A 22,799-nucleotide genomic window follows, 5' to 3' on the forward strand; every position below is an offset into this window, starting at 1 on the left:
CACCCGTCTGACACGCAGAATACACGCTCTTGAACACACGCTAGGCCATTTCTGAACAAGTCTCCAGAGTTGAAAGGGTTCAAGTCCACACAAAATGTGTCCTCTGGCTCTGGCCCCCTGAAATTAAATAAGTCAGTAGCAGAGAGGATCTCTGGAATACCCCCAGATATTTGGAGATTAAAGAAGAAATTCTAAAAGGGAAATTAGAATTAGAATTCTTTTTTGGGTTTTTTGGGTTTTTTTTTTTTTTTTTTTAAGAGGGCTGCAACACCACACATTCCCTGCTGGTCCATTAGAATTCTTTTTTTGTTTTTGTTGTTTTTTCTAAAAGGGAAATTAGAAAAACATTTGAACTGGTCAAAAATGAAACACAAAGTATAAGATATCAGGCATGTTTCCAGCCAGCCTCAGCAACTTAGTGAGGCCCTCGACACACACGGTCCACAGCCTCCTTAGATGTAGCATCTGCTCCCAGCTTAAGATGCAGGTGTGTTAGGGTGGTCATCTGTCCCAGCGTGCCTGCTCAGACTTGGTTTGTACCTGTCGTCCCAGGGTGAGCGCTCACAGAGCATTCTGATCTGGACAGTAAACTAGATGTGTGCTGTCGTTACGCTGAAGAGTGTTTTCCTAGACTATCACCTGGTCCCCAGTCCCTTCCCATTCCTTACGGTTTCCTCATGTAACTCCCTCCTGCTCGGTTTTCCAAGCCTTAGCTCCAGCAGCACTTCTCAGGGCCTTCCCTGACGAGCCTCCTCTGCCCGGCCTCCACCCCTTTCCTGCCACTCTGCCCCAGGCAGGCTCTCTGCTGCATTACAGTGTGTGCTGGTCTTTCCCCATCTGTGTGTGCGTCACAGTGTGCTGGTCTTTCCCCAGTTCCCACAGCTTCTCAAGGTTTAGGCTCGTTGTCTTTTGCCTTTGGGCCTTTAGGCTTTGGCATTGCTAGCAGTGTCTGGCAGAATGTTGTGTACATCCAGTTTTAGAGATGATCTGAGGTAACCCTCTCGAATGAATGTGAGCACTTCAGCCTGGGAAGGTAAGCACACCGTCCTAAGGCCACAGAACTGAGTAGTGGCCTGTGGCCGTGCCCTTCTCACCCTCACCATGGGGGTAGGAGTTAAAGGCACATCGCAGGTTTCTTTGCTAAGACGGCCTATGTCCCTAACAGGACTAGCCCTAGAGCCCAGTAGGGAAGCTGTCAGATCTGGAGTGGTCACTGTGGAGTCACAAGAAGTAGACTGTGGTGTGGACCATCCTCGGTACCCTGCACACACACACACACACACACACACACACACACACACACACACTGAAGCTCATCACTCAGAGATCTGATACTTAATGTCTGTTTTTGTTTTTTACTTTCACAGCGTCGACTTGGAGATGCAGCCAAAAAAGCCATCAGTAAATTGACAACGAGAACAGTAAAGAAGGGCGATAAGGTACACTGACCAGACAACTTTCCAGCCTGCCTCTGGAGCCTGCTCTTTCTGTGCTGGCACTGGAAGCCATCACCTAGCCTCCCAGCCTCTGAGCTTCAGGGTCGTTGCCACCATTGGGACCACCACGGGACTGCTCACAGTTGGTCCAGCTGTGTCACACCTTCTAGAGTCTTTGCTAAAGCCTAGCAGGAATTCTTCCCCCAGAAAATGTATTTGGGGGATTTTGTTTTTCTGGGGTTTCATTTGTTTGTCTTGTAGAACTGAAGATTGAACTCAGGGTACTCTACCACTGAGCTACATCGTAGCCCTTTTCATTTAGTATTTTGAGGCAGCGTCTTGCTAAGTTACCAAGGCTGCCCTTGGACCCACAAGCATGTGCCACCTCATGGCTTTTCCAAGAATTCTAATGGGACACTTTGTACATTACATAGCCAGGAAGTGTGTGTTCTCCTGTTTCTTGTGACTTTGCTTGCATCTCATCTAGTTTGTTTCTTCAAACAGTTGAGTGAGAATTGAACACCTACACTGCAAGGGTGTTTTGGCTAACTGCAGTGTTGAGGCAGCTGAAGGAAGAGAAACAGCTGGTCAGGGTTAGGCCTGGTGCCGTGAAATCAAATCAGGCAGTGGCAAAGACGGTGGCTGAGCGTTGCCCAGAGCCTCCCCAGAGCGCAGGCTGTGGGGAGGCCTTGCCTCCTCTGCATGTGCGAAGTAGCGCTTGAATACCAATTCCCAAGTCAATATATTGGAGGTTATTTAAAAGTGAAATAAAAGCATCTGATGGCATAAACCCAAATGGTCTCCACACCCAACACTAGCCTCCTGCAAGCCCTGGAGGGAAGGGTTTAGACTCCATTTTCCTAGCTTTCCACTTTCTTGAACTTGACCCATTTTTATTCCAATTGCCTTGACATAACCATATCTAGTTGCTTTGATACAATCTCAGAGGTAGAAATATTTCAGTAGATTTCATGTTCACTAAGGAAAGGAAAAAAAGTCACTTGCAGAAGATCTGAGCAGCTGCACTTATCCCAACATGGTGGCCCATACCTGTAATCCTAGTACTTGGGAATCTGAGACAAGAGGATCGCAGGTTTGAGACCAGCCTCAGCAACTTCGTGAGGCCCTTTACAACTTACTGTGACCCTGTTCCAAATAAGAACATAAAATAGGGCTAGCAGTGTAGATCAGAGGTAGAACACCCTGGGTTCGATCCCCAGTACCATAAGACAAAACAACCCCAGAAGACTAGTAACCAGTATGAATGCTTGCTCGCTTGGCCTAATGGGCTTCAGCTCCTACTAACTCCAAGTGTCCTGGAGCTGGTCTAGCCTACCCATCACCCATCTTTCTTTGTCCCCCAGGTTAATATGAGACCACCTTTCTAGTTGGGTCAATGATGCATGCGTATAATCCCGGCTACTGGGGACACCGAGGCAGGAGAATCACAAGTTGCCAGCCTGGGCAACTTGGCAAGACCCTTTCTTAAAATAAAAAAATAAAAAGGCTCTCGGGATATAACTTAGTGGTAGAGTGCTTGCCTAGCATGTAAGACCCTGGGTTTAGCCGGGCGTGGTGGGCACGCTTGTCATCCCCGCGCTTGGGAGGCGGAGACAGAAGGATCGCGCAGGTTCGAAGCCAGCTGCGCTGGCGTAAGAGACCCTGTTTCAAAAATATAAAATATGTCTGGGAGTGTAGCCCGGAGGTAGAAGGGCTTCCAGGAACCCCAGTACCACCAAAAATAAAAAAAATAAAGACCCTGGGTTTGATCCCCGGTAAGACCTAAAAATAATAACAATAAAGCTAAGGTTTCTTCTTAGCGTGTACCTACTAGACCTGCCGAGAGTTGTCCCACTCAGTTAATCTAAGAGGCAGTGACGTGCAACATACTCTGGCCTTCCAGGCTGCATTGCTGGCACCTTCGTCAACCCTGAGGAGGGGGGAAATCACCTTGGTGAAGGATCGCAGGTTCGAGACCAGCCTCAGCTACTTAGTGAGGCCTCTGCAACTCAGTGAGACACTGTTTCAAAATAAAGACTAAAAGTAGGGCTACAGAGGTTTTTACTGCACATCCTACAATGGGGTATAGCTCAGAGGTTGTATGCCCCTGGGTTCAATCCCCAGTATATATATATATATATCTCACACGTACACACACACACATACACACACACACATGCACAATACTGAGGACTTGACACTGGCCTCAATTTGTGGTCCTCCTGTCTTACCTTCCACCGTAGCTGGGATTAATGCATGTGCCAGCTTGCCTGGCTTCGAATCTTGAGAAAGACTTGTTACTGTGTTGAGCCAATAACCTTTCTTTACTCCCAGTCTGTCACTAGTGGAGAAACCCCGTGCCTAGGATGGGTCTCCAGATAGACATCTACCAGGGCTCACCATCTTTTGTGTCTGTGCTGAGGGAGGTAATTAAGACTCCTGATAAGGACCCAGACTTTGTAGGATGTGCAGTAAAACTTACTTTTTCAGACAAAATATAATCAGAACTCTGATTTATTCTAAGATCATAAAAAAGTATTATTGATTATTGCAACCTAACTTAAAGACAGATTGGCTTAAATATAATATAGGTCTGTATAGTTAAGCAAATAAAAGTGTGCTTTTATTAACTTTCCCTTTGTAACCACTTGCTTAGCATTGTTGCCCCAGGAACATATTTGACTATATTGCCTCTCTGCTGGAAAAAGTCACAAGGAACATATGACTCTTGTTCCTGTGCTTTTTTTTCCCCAGGAAACAGACCCAGACTTTGACCACTGTGCAGTCTGTATCGAGAGCTACAAGCAGAACGATGTTGTTCGGATCCTCCCCTGCAAGTATGTCAGGTGTTTTTGTTTGAAAGGATGATATCAATGTGTTCGGTGTGTCTGCCTTTCAGACAGGGTATCTCTCCACCTGCTTCTGAGAGCCACCTAACCCATGTGTCCTGGCAGCCAAGGCCTGTTGCACATTGCCCTGGCAGGTGGCTGTGGGCAGCACTCCTCGCAGGAACCAGGTGCTCACGTGCTGGGCTTACATGGGCACAACCTCCAGATGTTTGTAGCCTAAGAGTTTGCACTCCGATTCTATGGGTTTCACAAACAGCCCCCGTTCCTCTCCATCTTCATCAGAGCTCCCTAGGCCCTTCTGGAGTCCTCCACTGTGCTCCTGGCTCTGGGTGCTAACTCTCAGGACTTAGATTAAGTCTTTTTAGACCCAGGTTGTGCAGTGTGGAGGACTGGTTCTTGCTCTGTGCCTGCTCTGGGTGAAGAACTCTGCTGCTTACACTTACTGTCCTCCCAACTGTCCTCCCAACAACCTAAGGAGGGCGTTTTCTTCCCATTCGCATTAGCCAGCTTTTTATTCCTGTAACAAAATATCAGAAACAGGCTACTTATGAAGAAAGGGAGGTTTACTTACCTCACAGTTTTTGGGCTAAATAGAAAGTCCAAAATCAGAAATGCCAGATTAGGGAGGCTTGGCCTGGCTTCTTGGGAGGGTAGCAGATGGCAGCCCATCCTAGTGAGGGCCCACGGAGGTGGAACAGAGAACGAGGTCAGGCTTGTTCTTCCTAAGACAACGCTCTTGTGAGAACTGCCAAAGGGTTCTCAAAAAAATGCCCCATACCACCTGTGACCTAAAGACCTCCCACCAGGCCTGCCCCCTAGATCCCACCACACCCAGCAGCTCAGGCCCCCTGTGACCTAAGGGCCTCCCACCAGGCCTGCCAACACTGTCCTCTTGGGGACCAAGCTTCAGCCGCAGTGGACCCTCGGGGACACTCCACCCTAGCAGCACTGGACAGTGAAGGACAGTGGAGCCTGCAGTAGGTTCTAGGGCCATGCAGTTCAAAATAGCAGAGCTGATGTGAAGGTCTACCCTAAAAACCTGTGTACCTCGCACAGAACCACAGTCCTCCCTCCAGGGTGTCCACTGGAATGTTGGTGCCCAAAAGAGCAGTTTCTTTATAAGGATGTAAATGTCTACCAACATCTTATTCTAAGCTAGGAATAAAACATTAAAATGCACAATTCTGAGTGTCAGTTGGAAGAATACCAAGTCAACTACAGAGAAGCCTAAAACCAGCAGCTTTTTCTTTCTTCCCACTCTGCTTTAAAAGATACCTGTAAAGCAGGGTGTGGTGGTGCACGCTTGTAATCCCAGCATTTGGGAGGCTGAGACAGGAGGATCGTGGTTCGAGGACAGCCTCAGCTACTTAGGCCCTTTGCAGCTCAGTGAGACTCTGTTTCAAAATAGAGAATAAAAAATAGGGCTGGGGATGCAGCTCAGAGGTTGAATGCCCCTGGGTTCCATCCCTAGTACCGCAAAAAAAAAAAAAAAAAAAAAAAAAAAAAAATGTACTCTGCCCTATAGAACAGTAAGTTATATAATGAGCAGTTTTTCCTCTTTTATATTTGCAGGCTGAAAATGTGAAGCTAAAGGAAATACATAGATAAATATATGTTAGGGAAAGAATCAGTAGGTACGTTATGAAGTATATTCAGCCAATGTCTGCTCTGAGTGGGAAGAAGACTTTAAGATTCCATGGTGTGTCATCTCAGCCCAGGATTCCCTGGGGCCCTCTGGGGCCTAACGGGGAAGAAAAAAAGGTCTGTGCAGTGATCACTGAGATGAGAGTGGCTTCCACAGGCTTCCCAGGCTGGCGTTGATGACTGGGAGCTCGTGCCTGTCCTCTCCATCCCGGAAGCCTTTGCTTCCCAGAGTTTACTCTGAGTTCTCTTTCTTTTCCTCAGTGTACTCCAGAGCTTTGCACTCGACCCTGCGTGGGGGTCAGTGGCAGAGCTTTCAGAAACCCTAGTGGACCCCTGGCGCAGATGTTGGAATAAGTTCCTGACTGGTGCTGCCAGGTCACACCCGCCACTGAAATCCAAAGCCTTGGTTGATATTAACTGTTTCTGTGGCTGGAACCAGAAAACTGGTTCTCAGCTTTGGTGTTTCTGGTCTGCTTTGGAATATTAGAAATAATAGGATTTCTTTGCACTCCGGTGCTGCCATGGTCCTTGGCTGTGACAGGCATATGTACTGTCCTAGGTGTCATGTCTCAGCAGGCTGCAGCTTTCCCTAAACTGTATTGCTTAACCTGCTCAGCAGAACATTGCCCTCACTGAAACAGAGACAGTCCAGTTCTCAGTACAGTAAGCAGTAACTCCACATCGAGCCGTGTTCTTTGACAGCCTCCGGCTGTAGCAGGTCTTCTCAGCCCCCAGGCAGCGCGGCCCTGAGCGGCGCCCTCAGCTCCTGTCCCGGGCCTTCCAGGGCTCCTGTCTGCACCAGGCCTGGGCAGCAGGAGGCGGCTTCTGTGAGGACTCTGCTGCTGCTCTGTCCCCTCCTTGGAGCCTGGCTCTCTTGACTGTCTGTTCTCAGCAGCATTTAATCATGCCCAAATATTGCCTATTCTAGTTTTTAAACTCCTTGGAAACCAGGCGTGGTGGCGCACGCTTGTAATCCTAGCGCTTGCGAGGCTGAGACGGGAGGATTGCACAAGTTCAAAGCTAACCTCAGCTACTTAGGCTCTCAGCAACTTAGTGAGACCCTGTTTCCAAGTAAAATATAAAATAGGTCTGGGGGTATAGACCAGAGGTAGAAAGCCACTGGGTTCCATCCCCGGTACCAAAAAATAAATATAAACTCCGTAGAACCCGTCACCCCCCACACGTCACCGGCAGCCCTTCCTCCTGTCAGCACCAGTCAGACGCCTGGTGTGTGCCCTTGGCGTTTATCAAGCCTGTGCAGAGCAGCTGATCTGTCGGTGTGTGGACATCGGCCTTCGCCTGGCTTGCTGCTGCCTGCTGCTGGCTTTTCCTTTCCCTCCTTATGCTGGTAGCTGTGGACAGATGGCGGTGGCTTTGCTTTGGGGACCTCCAGCTTGTGTCCGTTGATGATACTTGGTCATCCTTGGACCTTAGCCAGCACGTCTTCGAAACGGAGACGTAGTCACCTTATTTAAAGGTTAGCCACAAATTTTTAGTAGGCATAAATACTCAGAAGTAAAGTGCGCCACTTTTGACAAATGTACATTTAAGATGCCAGTGCGGGAGCTGGCGTGGCAGTCGTCTGGCTGCGGAGCCGCCCCGACCGCCCACCTGGGAGAGAGGACGGCTCCAGCAGTGGCTGCTTCCAGGCCCCAGCTGGGGAAGGAGTTCTGGTCTCTGGCCATTAGTAACCTGGGCTCCTGTTGTGACTGCCAGGGCCTGAACGGGCACCTCCCCCGTGTCAACTGCTCGCCCAGCCCGCGGCCCTCCTGGCCTCCGGTTAGCGGCCTGCGGGAGATGTGCTGCTGGCTCTGCTCCTTCTCCATCTCCGTGTCTCACGTTCTGCCTCCCAGAGTCTTTCTCCTGGGAGCTCTGACACACTTGTCCTCTTCACACACCGTCTGCTCTCCATCACAGCGTACCACTTGGCATGTATGTGCATCTTTATATTAGTCTATCTTTTATTATGACAATGGAGACTGGCTTCTCTTCAAGGTCAGACTTGCCTGCAGTGCACCCTCTGGCTAGGGAGACATCGCCCTTGAGATGCTCTGGGTCCCGGGGTGCCCCGCATGAGAGTGCTGACCACTACTAAGATGCCATGTAAACCGCTGATGCTGGCTGTGCCTTCCATCCAGCCAGTGGTCCTTCTCTGAGTATTCATGGATTGGGAAGTTCCAGGTAGCCTGTGACCAATCTTCAGGTGACGCAGCTGGGAACTGGCTATTGGTCGGGGCTCTGACCATTGCAGTAGCAGAACTTTGCCTAGAAGAAAGAGAGAGAGCACTGTGGTCTAGTGGAGCAGTGGCTGGAGAACGGAGGCGGGGGGCAAAGGGAGTGGTTGGGCAGGAGGAAGGCATGCAGTGGCAGAAGGAGCGTCCAGGAGGCTGTGCAGAGGGGCCGCGGGCACGGACAGTGCTGAGCTGTCTCCAGGAACAGGTGTGCTGTGGGCTTAGGACTGGGTGACGGCTGAGGGCCAGGTGCACAGAAGCTGAGCTGGTGGGGAGGGGCAGATCGGCTCTGGCCAGAGGAAGTAGACTTGGGATGGTCAGTGGACTGGGGAGAAGGGGGACCGATAGCCAAAAGGAGTGCTTTAAAGAGAAAAAATATGCCGGGCGTGGGGGCACACTTGTGATCCAAAGGAAAGTCGCAGGCTCGTGACCAGCCTCAGCTACTTAGTGAGGCCCTCTGCAACTTAGATCCTGTTGCACAATAAAGAATAGAAAATAGGGCTGGGAGTGTCACTCGGAAGTAGAATGCCCCTGGGTTCCATCCCCAGTACCCCATAAAAAAGGAGACGAAATTTTTCTTTCTAGTTTTGAGTTAGATAAAGAAGGGAGGTTTCCTTAATTTGTCCTTAGAAAACCCATTAGTCGTCGTCGTCGTCGTCGTCGTCTTCTTCTTCTTCTTCTTCTTCTTCTTCTTCTTCTTCTTCTCTCTCTCTCTCTCTCTATATATATATATATATATATATATATATATATAATCTCACAGCCTAGAGAAGAGATTGTAATTGTCCAGTAAAATGGAACAGGGCACTTTTTCTTTTAGATCAACAAACCTATAAGAAAAAAATTACTCAAGAATCCCACCTTAGGCTGGGCGTGGTGGCGCACGCTTGTCATCCCAGCATTCGGGAGGCTGAGATCGGAAGATCGCGGTTCGCGGACAGCCTCAGCTACTTAGGCCCTCTGCAATTCAGTGAGACCCGGTTTCAAAATAAAGAATAAAAAAATAGCTGGGCGTGGTGGCGCACGCTTGTAATCCCCGCGCTTGGGAGGCAGAGACAGGAGGATCACGCAGGTTCGAAGCCAGCCACGCGCGCTGGCTTAGGAGACCCTGTTTCCAAATAAAAATGTTAAAAAAAAAAAAATAGGTCTGGGAGTGTAGCCCGGAGGTAGAAGGGCTTCCAGGAACCCCAGTACCACCAAAAAAAAAAAAAAAAAAAAGAATAAAAAATAGGGCAGGGGGTGTAACTCGGAGTTTGAATGCCCCTGGGTTCCACCCCCAGACCCGCAAAAAAAAAAAAAAAAAAAAAAAAAGAATCCCACCTTAAGGAAAATTCACTGTAACTCTCCTCAGGTCCTAGGGGCAGATTGGCAGAGGACACACAGTTCACACAGATGCACAAGTTAAATATGAGAATCTTACCATTTGTTCTTTGTTAAAAATCAGGGTTTTTTCTATTGTGGTACTTGGGATTGAACCCAGGAGCAGTCTACCTTGCAGCTACACCCCCAGAAGTTATGACTATCTCTCTTCTTAATGATTTCCTCAAGTCTCCTTTGGAATGTGGTAGAATAAAAAGTCCACACCAGGTACAGTGGCGCAGCTACTCAAGAGGCTAAGGCAGGAGGGGCCTGGAGCCCAGCAATCTGGGCGGCCTGGGCAACCCAGGAAGAGCCTGTGTCTTGTTTAGAGACATAAAGCAGAAGGGCAGGATGTGGCTCAGTGCTGAAGTGCTTGCTCCACGTGTACACAGCCCTGCTCATCTCCAGAACAGCAAAAACAGCTGGGCGTGGTGGGCACGCTTGTAATCCCCGCACTTGGGAGGCTGAGACAGGAGGATCATGAAGGTTCGAAGCCAGCCTCAGCTGCTTAGTGAGGCTCTCAGCAGCTTGGTGAGACCCTGTTTCCAAATAAGGTATAAAATAGGTCTAGGAGTATAGCCCGGAGGTAGAAAAGCCCCTGGGTTCCACCCCCAGGACCACAAAAAAAAAAAAGAACAGCAAATGTAAAGTTGTCCAAACAGGCGTATCTTTTGCATTAGTTCTCATTATACTGTACTCTTTCTTTTATTTTAATAGTACTGGGGATTGAACTCAGAAGCATTCTTCCTTCAGGCTACACCCTCATCCTGATTTTATTTCTTATTTGGAAACAGGGTCTCTCAAGGTTGATGAATCTCACTACTTGCTGAGGTTGTCCTCGAACCTGTGATCTTCCTGTCTCAGCCTCCCAAGTATTGGGATTACAGGCATGCAACACCACACCCGGCTTACACTGTAATCTTGATAAATGAGGTTGGGTTCAGGAGGTTTTCTGCAACTTACATTTTAATAAACCACCAATATTTGTCTCTTGGGACAAAAGGAGGAAAAGTGGGCTGACTAGAGATTTCATTTTTTTCCGCTTTGACCTAGTAATTTTTCTGTATGTAATTTGTGACGTAATTTTCCATTATTTTATAGGCACGTTTTCCACAAATCCTGTGTGGACCCTTGGCTTAGTGAACATTGTACCTGTCCTATGTGCAAACTTAATATTTTGAAGGCCCTGGGAATTGTGGTATGTTTTCTATTTTGTTACTTTTGAATATTGTACACCCAAGTGTGATACAGTATAACACAGCTGGTTAATAGGAGACTTGAGTGAGTCACAACATGCATGGGCTTCCTTGGCCTCATAACCTTGTAAGTCCAACAGGGCCTTTCTTTCATATTTCCAAAGGCCCTGGAAAACCTTAGCTTGGCCTTAGCTAGGTGTGCTGCGTGGCGTCAGTAACTTGGGTAGTGTCTGCAGACTGTGGAGACCTCCTCCCTTTCCTTGCCTAAGTGAATACGGCACAGCGGGGCACACTGGGGCCCAGTGCTTGAGAGGCTGGGATGGGGATCAGAGGTTGGAGGCTAGTGCTAGTTACTTAGTGAGAGCCTGTTACAAAATAAGAAGTACCACAGGGCTGGGGATGTGGCGCAGAAGTAGAACACATCTGGGTTCAGTCCCTAGTGCCACAAAAGAGAAATGATGTGTTCCAGGGTTATGTTTTTATGGGAAAATAAAATACTTTCTTGTCTCAAAAAAAAAAAGAACTAATAAGCTGGGTATGATGGCGCATGCTTGTAATCTCAGCATTCAGGAGGCTGAGACAAGAGGATTGTAGTTCACAGCCAGCCTCTGCTACTCAGTGAGACCCTGCTTCAAAATAAAGAATAAAAAACGGGGCTTTGGGGTGTAACTCGAGGTAGCATGCCCCCGGGTTTCTTCCCTAGTACTGAAAAAAGAATGAATGAATGAATGTTCTCTTTGTGGAACAAAGTTGACTTTGGTCCAACAGATGAGCTTCTCAGCTTTGGAACCCAAAGAAGATCTAAGTGGTCCTTTTTTTTTGTATTTTTTGGTGCTGAGGAGTGAACCCAGGGGCATTCTACCTCTGCGCTCACTAAGTTACAGCGAGCCTCACCAAGTAGCTGAGGCTGGCTGCGAAACCACGATTCTCCTGTCTCAGCCTTCCAAGTCCTAGGATCACCAGCGCGCGCACCACACCCAGTTAAGAGGTCCTACTTTAAATATACGATTAAATTGGGCACAGTGGTGCACCCTTGTAACCTCAGTACTTGGGAGGCTGAGACAGCAGGATGGCAGGTTCGTGGCCAGTTTTAGCAACCTGTGAGGCCCTCTGCAGCTTAGCAAGACCCTGTTCAAAATAAAAATAGTCAAAGGAAAAAAGGGCTGGACGCAGTTAGAGGTAGAAGCCTCTGGGTCGATCCCCAGTGCCACAAAAAGTAAAAAATAGAAAAGAAATGCACTATCAGACCAGGTTACATGCAGTTCAGTTGGGTCACGCCATCTGTCCTCCAGATGGCGTCAGTCTAACCCAGGATTTCTCAGTCTTGGCATTACTGACACTAGACCATCCCTCCTTAGGGAGTATTCTGTGCATCATAGACTGTAGTAGCACCCTAGCTTCTACTGCTAAATAACAGTAGCATGCCCAGTCGCAACAGTTAGAAACACCTCCTGAAAGCCAGGCGCCATGGTGTATTCGCGGGATCCATGCGACTCAGGAGGCCAAGGCAGAAGAGACTGAGCCCAGGAGTTTGAGACCACCACGGGCAGCAGAGCAGAGCCTGTCTGAAAAATCACAGTTGCCTTCCAGCATTGCCAGGTGTCCTCTGAGGGCCAGGACATCCCGAATGAGGGTGGTTTAATGTAGTGTTTACCGTGTTGCCTGGCATAGAGGAGGCATTAGAGAGTACGAATTACCCTCTGTCGACGTGTCCAAGACTGTCCTGTCTAGTGCTCATACTTCCCAGTTTTATTTAGTTTTTTGTTGTTGTTTGTTTGTTTGTTTGTTTGTTTGTTGTGGAACTAGAGATGGAACTAAGGGGCATTCTACCTCCAAGCTGCACCTCCAGCCCTATTTTTTTATTCTTTTTTATTTTTATTTTTATTTTTATTTTTGGTGGTGCTGAGAGTGGAACCCGGAGACATTCTACTTCAGTGTTACGCCCTCGGCTCGACTTTATTGTATATTTGGAAACAAGGTCTCACTAGGTTGATGAGAGTCTCACTACTTGCTGAAGCTGTCCTCAAACCTGTGACCCTCTTGTCACAGCCTCTCAAGTACTGGGATTACAGTCATGTGCCACCATGCTCAGCTTATTCTTTATTTTGGAACAGAGCCTCGCTGAGTTGCGGAAGGCCTTACTAAGTAGCTAAGGCTGGCCATAAACTTGTGATCCTCCTGTCTCAGCTTCCAAAATACTGGGATTACAAGCATGGCCCACCACGCCCAGCTACTTCCCCATTTTAATGAGAATCCTTCTAAAATGTATTACAAGGTATCACAATTCTTTAAGTATAATCATAATAAATCTCATCCAAGTGATATCACTATCGTTATCAGCTTCACTTGTGCTGAATGATAATTCTTTTCAAATGTGGTTTTGAACTGATCTCGAATGGAATTTTTTCGCTCAGAAAGCCATCAGTTTTGGGTTCTGCTATCCTCAGAATTAACATGAGCAACCAGGCGTGGTGGCGCACGCTTGTAATCCCAGCACTCGGGAGGCTGAGACTGGAGGATCGCGGTTCGCAGACAGCCTCAGCTATTTAATGAGGCCCTTTGCAACTCAGTGAGACCCTGTTTCAAAATAAAGAATAAAAAATAGGGCTGGGGGTGTAGTTTGGAGGTCGAATGCCCCTGGGTTCCATCCCCAGACCCGGAAAAAAAAAAAAAAAGAATTAACATGAGCACTGATCAAAGTAATACTATGTATTTATTCTTGTCGTTTGCTGGTGTGCTTTGGTTATGTACTGGAGAGTAAACCCAGTACAGGCTTCTACCTCTGCACTACACCCCAGCCCTTATTTTTTACCTGGGAACAGGGTCTCACTAGGTGCTGGAGCTCGAGGTGAATGCGAGCTCATAATGCCGACAATGACTCCTTCTCCTGTGAGCAGCTCCCACCAGGGTCACCATTTCTGTACAAAGATGCAGTGACCAATTTCCTCAGTTCTGTAGTAGATTTGGTTTCCTTTGTGCCATTTTTGGGGGATCACCTGGTCCTTTTGAAGAAAACCTTTTAGATGAGAGTAGAAAAAGTGAATAGGCCACGTGTCTGGGAGGTGTCTTAGGAGGCTGAGACGAGAGAATTCAGGCTCAAGGACAGCCCCAGCAAGGAGAGACTCGAATCAACCTAGCAGGACCCTGTTTCCAATAAAATAGAGCTGGGGTACAGCCTGAAGGTAGAATGCCTCTGGGTTCAATCCCTAGTACCACGAAAGAAAGAAGAAGGAAGGAAGGAAGGAGGAGGGAGGGAGGGAGGAAGGAAGGAGGGAGGGAGGAAGGAAGGAAGGAGGAAAAACTAGGTAGATGGGCCATGAAATGAGGAGGAACCACATGGAAAAACTCTTAAGTGCTGGCAACAGGGCATCAGACATTGGGGATTTATGAAGAACTTGGTCTTACAGTTATTCTTAATCTGGAAATATTTTGCAGCCAAATCTGCCATGTACTGATAATGTAGCATTTGATATGGAAAGGCTCACCAGAACGCAAGCAGTTAACCGAAGATCAGCCCTCGGTGACCTGGCCAGCGACGGCTCCCTTGGCCTTGAGCCCCTGCGGACTTCGGGAATATCGCCTCTTCCTCAGGATGGGGAGCTCACTCCCAGGACAGGAGAAATCAACATCGCAGTGACAAGTAAGTGCCCTCGGCCAGGCGCAGGGCAGCACAGCTGCGGGTGCTGAGCGTGCAGCCGCTGTCAGAGCTGAGGCTGCCTTGGTCAGTGGCTTTGTAGTTGAGAAAGTAACGTGTACTTTTGTTTAAAGAAGAACAGTTGTTTGGAATAACGAAACTTCATAATAAGAATGGTACTGGTGTATAATTAATCGGGATAGCTGCATTCGATGAGTGCTCGTGCACAGTCTGTCTTAGTAGCTGTTTTATCACCTAGTTGTGACATCGCGTGGCAAGCAGGCATTTAGGGAGACACTAGAATGCGGCGTGGGCTGGACTCGTCCGCACGAGCGTGCTGGGTAGCTGAGCACTGCTCGCCGGCTCCCCAGGAACGGTCAGGAGGCCTGCTGCCCACTCTTTGCTTTCTTATGGAAGTCTGGTCTCTTGGCACTTAGGACTTGGTATACTTGTACAAGCGACTGAAGAAAGCCCAAGGGTTGTCGCCTCAGAACAGAGTTCTGGGCAAGTTCTGAACATCTTGATTGCTGCACTGTTGACAACAGAAAAGAAACACTCCGAGTGTCTTGCGGGTGCTGTGTGCGGTGTGCATGGGCTGTTGGCGAGTGTGAGCCTGGCAGACACTCACCCTAACAAGCTGCTCTTCCCTTCAGCTCCATTCTGTGTGCGGGTCCATCTGACAGCCCTGCGCCTCTCGCTGCTCTCACCACCTCTGTCTTGTGCTGCTGCTCGCTAGAGCTCATGGCCCCGCCTGGGGGCCTGCTGACCACTGGCGTCAGCAGCTCCACAGGCCGCTTCCTCCTCCTCCTCACATTGGGACTCCTGTGGCCCGTGTAACTGAAACGTGTTAACCAACCAGCGATGATCACTAGGAAACAACCTCCAGGTTTTGTTGCGAGTTGTCTGAATCCCAAGAGCCTTGGCTCAGTTATGAAGCAAGTAGCCGATTCTTTGACAGTTCGGCTCCTTGTTGCCACTCTGGTGCTTCCTTCTAACAGTATGTGACAGAGTTCCTGCTTTGACATTTAGGTTTCATGGTCTACATTTTTAAAAATTGATCTAGTAGTAATAAAAGAGATGAAGGTTGTTTATAGATGAGTTTTCATTAAGTCCTTCATTGATCAGACATTTAGTGGGTACCTACCACTGCATTCCAGGATAGACCTTGTCATATTTTATGGAGAAATGTCCTCTCAGAATCTTATCTTTACAATAAAATATTACTTCATTTACCAAATTAGTCATCATGCCACTAAGTAAAACTTACTGTCATTAAGTTAGACGCAGATCGCCTCCACTGTTCTCCTCAAAGCCCTGTAGCACCATCGTGCCTTCCCCAGCACTGCTGTGTGCGAGGTGCTAAGCTGGGTGAGCTGGCTGAGGGATAGCTGCAGATGCTTCTGGGCATGCGTGTTCAGAACTTAGAAATGCAGGCATAATTGAAATTATAATGTTAGTCTGCTTATCATGTAGAAAATTCTCTTAGGAGGATTGGCTAGAGCCAGGTGTGCTGGCACACGCTTGTAATCTCGGTACTTGGGAGGCTGAGATAAGAGGATTACAGGTTCAAGGACAGCCTCAGCAAGTAGTGAGACTCTCAACAATCTAATGAAACCCTGTTTCAAAATAAAATAAAAATTAGCTCTGGGAATGTACCTCCAAAGTAGAATGCCCCTAGGGTCAGTGCCCAGTACCAACAACAAAAGAAGATGATGGGCTGGGGATGTCGCTCAGTGCCACGTAGAGCATGTGCTTAGCACGTGCGCGGCCCTGTATTTGATCCCCAGCACCACACACACAAGCAAAGAGAAGTCTCTAAGAAAAAAAGAATGCTGTGTTCAGCTCCTTCATGTTTGTAACCTTTCATCTCTTGATTTTTAAGTATCAGTGGTATAATTGTATAACCTAAAATAGAGACAAGTTGAAGTGGATTCTTGAATGTTTGCTTTGACTTAAATAAAAAGCTCCAGTCTAGAGATGAGGAGAATTAAAATCTAAAGGCAGTGGTTATACTTACTTAAAACGAGTTTCTAAGCATTTTAATAACATAAGTTAGCAGAGGTGTTTATGGAATGCATGCAGCTCCCTGGAATCCTAAGAGGAGTTCTTAACCTTCTGAAGACTACCGCCTTTAAAACCTGGCAGAAGCAGAAACCTCTTTCTGGAAAAGGGCCGGCACACACATAGTTTCGCGTGCAGTCTGAGGGTTCATGAAACACGGATTAAGAAACACCCATTTTATGCACAGCTTCCTTCTCTGCCTAATTACAGATACCAGAGAATTTCAGCCCTAGTTCATGCATTTACTAAGAAAGAGTCCATAGTTACAACTTCAGGAAGTCCAGTTGCTCCTCCAGTTGTTTTAATGTTCCCAACAAATGTTTTTGAATGTTACCTTGACAACTAAAGGCTCCGGAAGGCTCAGAGAAAGATAGGAAGCAACTGTCTGGATGGAGAGCACCTAGATCAAAGCCCTGAGCTCTGTGCACCAGAGCTTCCCAACTCTCTGCCAGGCCAAAGACCTTTTCGGCCACCTCCCTGTCCTCTTTTGGACAAAGCCGGAATAACCAGTGTTGCTTCCCAGCAGTGGGGTCATGAAGGATGGCACCTGTTTCTTCACACCCAGCGAGATGTCCTTCTAATGTGACTATCCCAAGTAAACCCATGCGCAAGAGGAGAATGTGGATGTGAAGACCGCGGAAGGCCGCAGACCGCGTGGAGTCCCCGCAAGGCCTTTGAGGGCACCACACCGCGTCCCTGAGCCTTCATCTCAGGAGCGGTACAGCCTGCAGAAGTGAAGAGTGAAGTGGGAGGACGCTGGCGAGTTTGGTCACCCTGTCACTTAAGTTAACAATGGAAATGCATATGTCCGTGGGCAGTCTGATATGCATATCTTCCCTACACACTTTCGGTAGCCACACTCATGTCCCTAGGACCTAAGCTGGAAGAAACCTTGGGCCGTGCTTTCCTTTCTCCCTTGCAGCATTTTCCAGCACTTCACTAACCTCCTCCCGTTAGTAGCTCTCAGCAAACCTCCTCCTGCTTCACTTCCTCGAGCCAGTCTTGGCTTACACCTCCGTTGAAGTCTGCTTCGTTGCATTGAGGGAAGGTTGGCATCGACTTGACTTACTCTTCCCCCAGAGTGACTTCCTCCCTCTCCTTTGTCAACAGAAGAGTGGTTTATTATTGCCAGCTTTGGCCTGCTCAGTGCCCTCACACTCTGCTACATGATCATCAGAGCCACAGCTAGCTTGAATGCCAACGAGTAAGTAACAAACTGTTCTTTGGATTGTGTGTGCCAAGTGATCCCAAGAAAAGATGTAATTTTCCCAAAGGTGGTGAGAATTGGCTCTCTACCGGCTTCCACTGATCCCCGTGGGATCGTGGCTACCAAAAAATTATTTTTAGTCAGTTAAACAGATTGGGAGTTCACCTTGTTCAACAAGAACACTTAGTTGAGAAAAGATAAAAAGGGTTTTCATTAGCCACAGGTTTAGGACAAATTGTCAGTAAATGCAGATACCAGCAGAACGACCAGCAAGAGCAGCCCACTTAACGTGAGCTCACCAGGCTTCCCCCGGGGTCTTAGAGATGCAGCTTTTCGGGACACTGGCCTCTCACTGGGTCAAGGACAGTGACATGGATGTTTGGCCTGCAGGAAAAAATGGTCAGGAAGAGAACCTGCTGTTTCCAGATGTTAGTGGGGGAAACTGTGAGGAAGAAGAAGATATCAGTATGAACTGTGCCTTCAAGGCCGATTGGAAGTGACAGGGAAGGGAACAGGCAGCAGATTTCTCCTCAGTAAAAGGAAGACCATCAGTCACATTTGGTGGAGGGGTTGCTGCGGAAGTGTCAAGGACCAGGAATGAGGCAGAGGCTAGAACTGCTCTCGGGGGCTGCTGTCGGTGAGATGGTTTTCAGACTAATGAAAATTGGGCGAGATGATTGCTAAGGCCCACCGTGGTGGACCTTACACCTACACAGGGATCTTTTTTCTTTTTGTGGTAGTAGGGAATTGAACCCAGGGACATTCTGCTTCTGAGCTACACCCCTAACCCTGGTGTTTTTTTCAAATAGGGTCTGAGTGGTGAAGAGCCTTGCTAAATTGCTGAAGCTGACTACAAACCTATAATCCTCCCATCTCAGCCTCTGATTATAGGCGTGCACCACCACCCTCAGTTTCCCAGCCCTGTTTTAATTTTTATTTTGGAATAGGCTCTCACTATGTTGTTGAGAGCCTCACTAAGTTGCTGAGGCTGGCCTTGAACCTGCAATCCTCCTGTCTCGGCCTCCCAAGTACTGGGATTACAGGCGTGAACCACCGTGCCTATCGATCCAGTTATTTTAAAATAGCTTTCTACAGAATAAGTTCTAGGAAACGTCTCCCGTTTTTGTTTTGTCAAAGTTTGAATACTTACTATTCCATCCTTTCTATCACCAATATTTATCAAAGCCAATTAAGGACAGTAGCAGACCTGGGCCCCGCCCAGATTTGAACCTAAATGGATACTAGTGGGTTTGTGTGCTCTCCATATTTGGTTATGTCCTGGCAGATTAAGCACTTAATAATTGAGCTGTGTCGTGCCATCTCCAGCAGCATGGTTTTACCGCCAGCAGCTGTCTCTCAGCAAGGTGTTCACAGGGAGTGCTCAGCACCTGTGGCCCGTCGCTCTGGGTACGGCGTCAAGCTTGGGAGCGCCCTCGGCCGCCTCCTCACCACCACCATCACCCCACCACCACCCCCACCCCACCCCCGGTGGTCAGCAGCTGCCTCTGAGGCCCATGCTGCTTTCCTCTGCAGTGCACCCAGGACGGCTCAGACTGGAGTCAGGCGCCTAGATTTTGCTCTCAGTTCTTCCATTTTTCAGATAAGACCTGGGCAGCCAAATTTACCTGAGGCTCATTTACTCATCCATAAAACAGAGATAAAGGCAGGACTGTATTGCAGGGTGATTGTGAGGCTCAGCGTATGAAGTGCTGAGCACAGTGCTGGATCCTGACAGTGCAGTAAAGGGAGCAAGACTGGTCCTGCAGAGGCCACACGCCCACCGCCTTCATCCCTGGCCAGCGGGTCTTGTCTCCCCTGTGAATGAGGCTGCAGAGCCCCAGGAGCTCTGAGCCTGTGCTCAAGGAGCGCCAAGGGGGTCTTTACTTCATTGTAGCCACCTCTGTTGCTCACTCCCATGCTGCCCTTCGAGCTGGATGGCAATATAAGCCCACTTCTTTAAACTTTACCAGCCATTGATAACCAGAACAAGCAGATAGTGATACTCTAGGCACTCGTAAAAGAATTACTATTAAGAGATTTAATGGTACCCTGACTGCCCCACAAGAATCTGCCGAATCAGTGCATAAACTCAGTTTTTGCGTCAAAAGTTTTAGAGCATGCTCAGTCGACATGGCACCTACTAGAAGTCCAAGGCGCTGGTCATATTCAGATCCATGCGTAAATGCCTGCATGACTCAGAACCTAAGTCATGGATCTCAGATCCATGTCTTAGTCCAGCCTGCTTCCGCAGCCTCTGCACAGGCTCTGCAGAGGTTCATTGGACTGTGATTTCTGTGTCTTTGGTTCAACACTTTGGAGGGTAGTATTCATGATCTCATTTAGAAGAGAAATGGAGAGAGCGTGCAGTGTGTGTGTGTGTGTGTGTGTGTGTGTGTGTGTGTACACAGGTGTGAGTGTGGGAAAAGACAGCCACCCGAGCACTAGTGCTCATGGAGTTAGGACTCATGAGTGTGTGTGTGCATGTGTGTGTACACAGGTGTAAGTGTGGGAAAAGACAGCCACCCGAGCACTAGTGCTCATGGAGTTAGGACTCATGAGTGTGTGTGTGCATGTGTTTGTACACAGGTGTGAGTGTGGGAAAAGACAGCCACCTGAGCACTAGTGCTCATGGAGTTAGGACTCATGAGTGTATGTGTGCATGTGTTTGTATACAGGTGTGGGTGCGGGAAAGGACGGCCGCCAGAGCACTAGTGCTCATGGAGTTAGGACTCATGAGTGTGTGTGTGCATGTGTGTGTACACAGGTGTGGGTGCGGGAAAGGACGGCCGCCAGAGCACTAGTGCTCATGGAGTTAGGACTCATGAGTGTGTGTGTGCATGTGTGTGTACACAGGTGTGGGTGCGGGAAAGGACGGCCGCCAGAGCACTAGTGCTCATGGAGTTAGGACTCATGAGTGTGTGTGTGCATGTGTGTGTACACAGGTGTGGGTGCGGGAAAGGACGGCCGCCAGAGCACTAGTGCTCATGGAGTTAGGACTCATGAGTGTGTGTGTGCATGTGTGTGTACACAGGTGTGGGTGCGGGAAAGGACAGCTGCCAGAGCACTAGTGCTCATGGAGTTAGGACTCATGAGTGTGTGTGTGCATGTGTGTGTACACAGGTGTGGGTGCGGGAAAGGACGGCCGCCAGAGCACTAGTGCTCATGGAGTTAGGACTCATGAGTGTGTGTGTGCATGTGTGTGTACACAGGTGTGGGTGCGGGAAAGGACGGCCACCAGAGCACTAGTGCTCATGGAGTTAGGACTCATGAGTGTGTGTGTGCATGTGTGTGTACGCAGGTGTAAGTGTGGGAAAAGACAGCCACCCGAGCACTAGTGCTCATGGAGTTAGGATTCGGGATGATGTTCTCCTCTCCAGTTTGTGCTTCTGCGTGTTTATTTGCTTTTTTATTTTGCAGTAAACATGAATTACTGTAATCTTTGGTGCTGGGCCTTGAACTCAGTCCTTCCCACAAGCACTAAGCTGTTCCACTGAGCTTTTTGCTTTATTTTGAAACAGGATCTCAGTAAGTTGCCGAGGCTGGCCTCCCAGCTTGGGACCCTGCCTCAGCCTCCCTTTGCCGATGGATTATGGGCCTGCAGCCTGATGCCAGCTGACTGATTTAATTTTTAAAAGACCATCTTTATTGTGGGAGACAACAGAAAACAATGTCTCAAAAATGTTAATTAAAAAGTTACTATGTGATTTTATTCTAGAGAAAAGGTATTTTAGGGAGTAAATTTATAATTAGTCTTCATTTGTGAATTCTTTGAAATCTATCTTATTTCTTTTTTGTCTTTAGCTACCAAGAAACTTGCAGCCAAAATGAGTCTGGTGGTTTAATTTTCTGGGTAACTTCTTCCATTTATAAGATAGACATATATAAATAACTTTAAAGCTCTTTTGACATTTTAGTGATTATCTGATTTTGGGGGGATGGTACTGGGGATTGAACCCACAAACATTTTACCTCTAAGCTATACCTCCATAAACACACACACACACACACACACACACACACACACACCACACACTTTTTTGGGGGGGTGGTACTGGGGGTGGAACCCAGGGGTTTTCTACCTCCGGGCTATACCCCCAGACCTATTTTATATATTTTATTTGGAAACAGGGTCTCACTTAGTTGCTGAGAGCCTCACTCAGTAGCTGAGGCTGGCTTCGAACCTGTGCGATCCTCCTGTCTCAGCCTCTCAAGTGCAGGGATTACAAGTGTGCGCCACCAACCCCGTCTTATATATACTTTTTTTTGAAACAGGTTCTAAGTTGTGAAGGACCTTACTAAGCTACTGAGGCTGGCTGTGAACCTGCAATCCTCCTGTCTAGGCCTCCCAAGTACTGGATTATATTAATCATTTGATTGTAGGCATGCACCACCACGCCCAGCTATTATCTGAAAATTGATAGTAAGCTTCACTACACATGTCTATTGTAATAGTTTGCTTTCCTGACAGTACCACCAGTCACTGGCCTCTATAGTACAGTTCAGTGAGCCCTCAACCCAGCACACGCACCTCAGAGAGCACCTAGGAAAGACGCAGCAGCGTGGCCAGGTGCAGGGCAGGCGAGCGGAGCACGGGCAGGCCTCTCGCTGGGTGGATTGGTGCTCCGCCAGCCCGCTGGGTGGGAGTGCCACGCCGCCCCAGGCTGGATGCCAGTCAGATGTGCGTGTTGGTGTCAAAGCTTCTCCCTCCTCCGTGGCGCAGCACCGCGCTCGCGGCCTCAGCTCCCGCGGAGGGTTTTGCTTGCTCTGTTACTCAGACAAGCCTAGGAAATGCTGGCTTCTCTTATGTCACTCTGGCTTTCCCTCGCCATAAGAAAAATAAGTTCCTCATTGTTGTTTTCGTGTGAGGAACAGACCTGTGAGGACTCAGGCTCGCGTTGAGGAGGAGGTTGGACTCCAGATCTGTGAGGACTCAGGCTCGCGTTGAGGAGGAGGTTGGACTCCAGTCCTAGAGCCCTTCTTCGGTTCCTGGAATTCTGATTGTAGAAATCATGTCCTCACCATTCAAATCAGTCTCAGCAGGAGGAAATAAACCTGCTGTGGTTACTGTGGCAGAAGACCAGAGCACAGGGCTGCAGCATAGCCCAGGGTCACAAGGCCTGGGGAGCTCTGTGGGGGCACTTGCCTCTCCCTGCAGAGAACTCACCTCCAGCTCACTGGTATT

At 48.4% G+C, this 22,799-nt stretch overlaps 1 protein-coding gene across 1 annotated transcript in view; it reads left to right on the plus strand.

Annotated features, from left to right (window-relative positions):
• RNF130 (ring finger protein 130) overlaps positions 1-22,799 on the plus strand; it is a gene marked incomplete at both ends in the record, with an annotated part of 111,342 nt that overhangs the window by 75,017 nt on the left and 13,526 nt on the right. The window contains 5 exons of the mRNA XM_080699345.1: positions 1,368-1,439; positions 4,191-4,273; positions 10,621-10,717; positions 14,151-14,355; positions 17,521-17,614. Of these exons, the coding sequence (XP_080555471.1) occupies positions 1,368-1,439; positions 4,191-4,273; positions 10,621-10,717; positions 14,151-14,355; positions 17,521-17,614 (551 nt within the window). The remainder of the gene's footprint in view (positions 1-1,367; positions 1,440-4,190; positions 4,274-10,620; positions 10,718-14,150; positions 14,356-17,520; positions 17,615-22,799) is intronic.

This window comes from Muscardinus avellanarius (genome assembly GCF_963383645.1).
Source record: "Muscardinus avellanarius genome assembly, chromosome: 7".
Classification (NCBI taxonomy): domain Eukaryota; kingdom Metazoa; phylum Chordata; class Mammalia; order Rodentia; family Gliridae; genus Muscardinus; species Muscardinus avellanarius.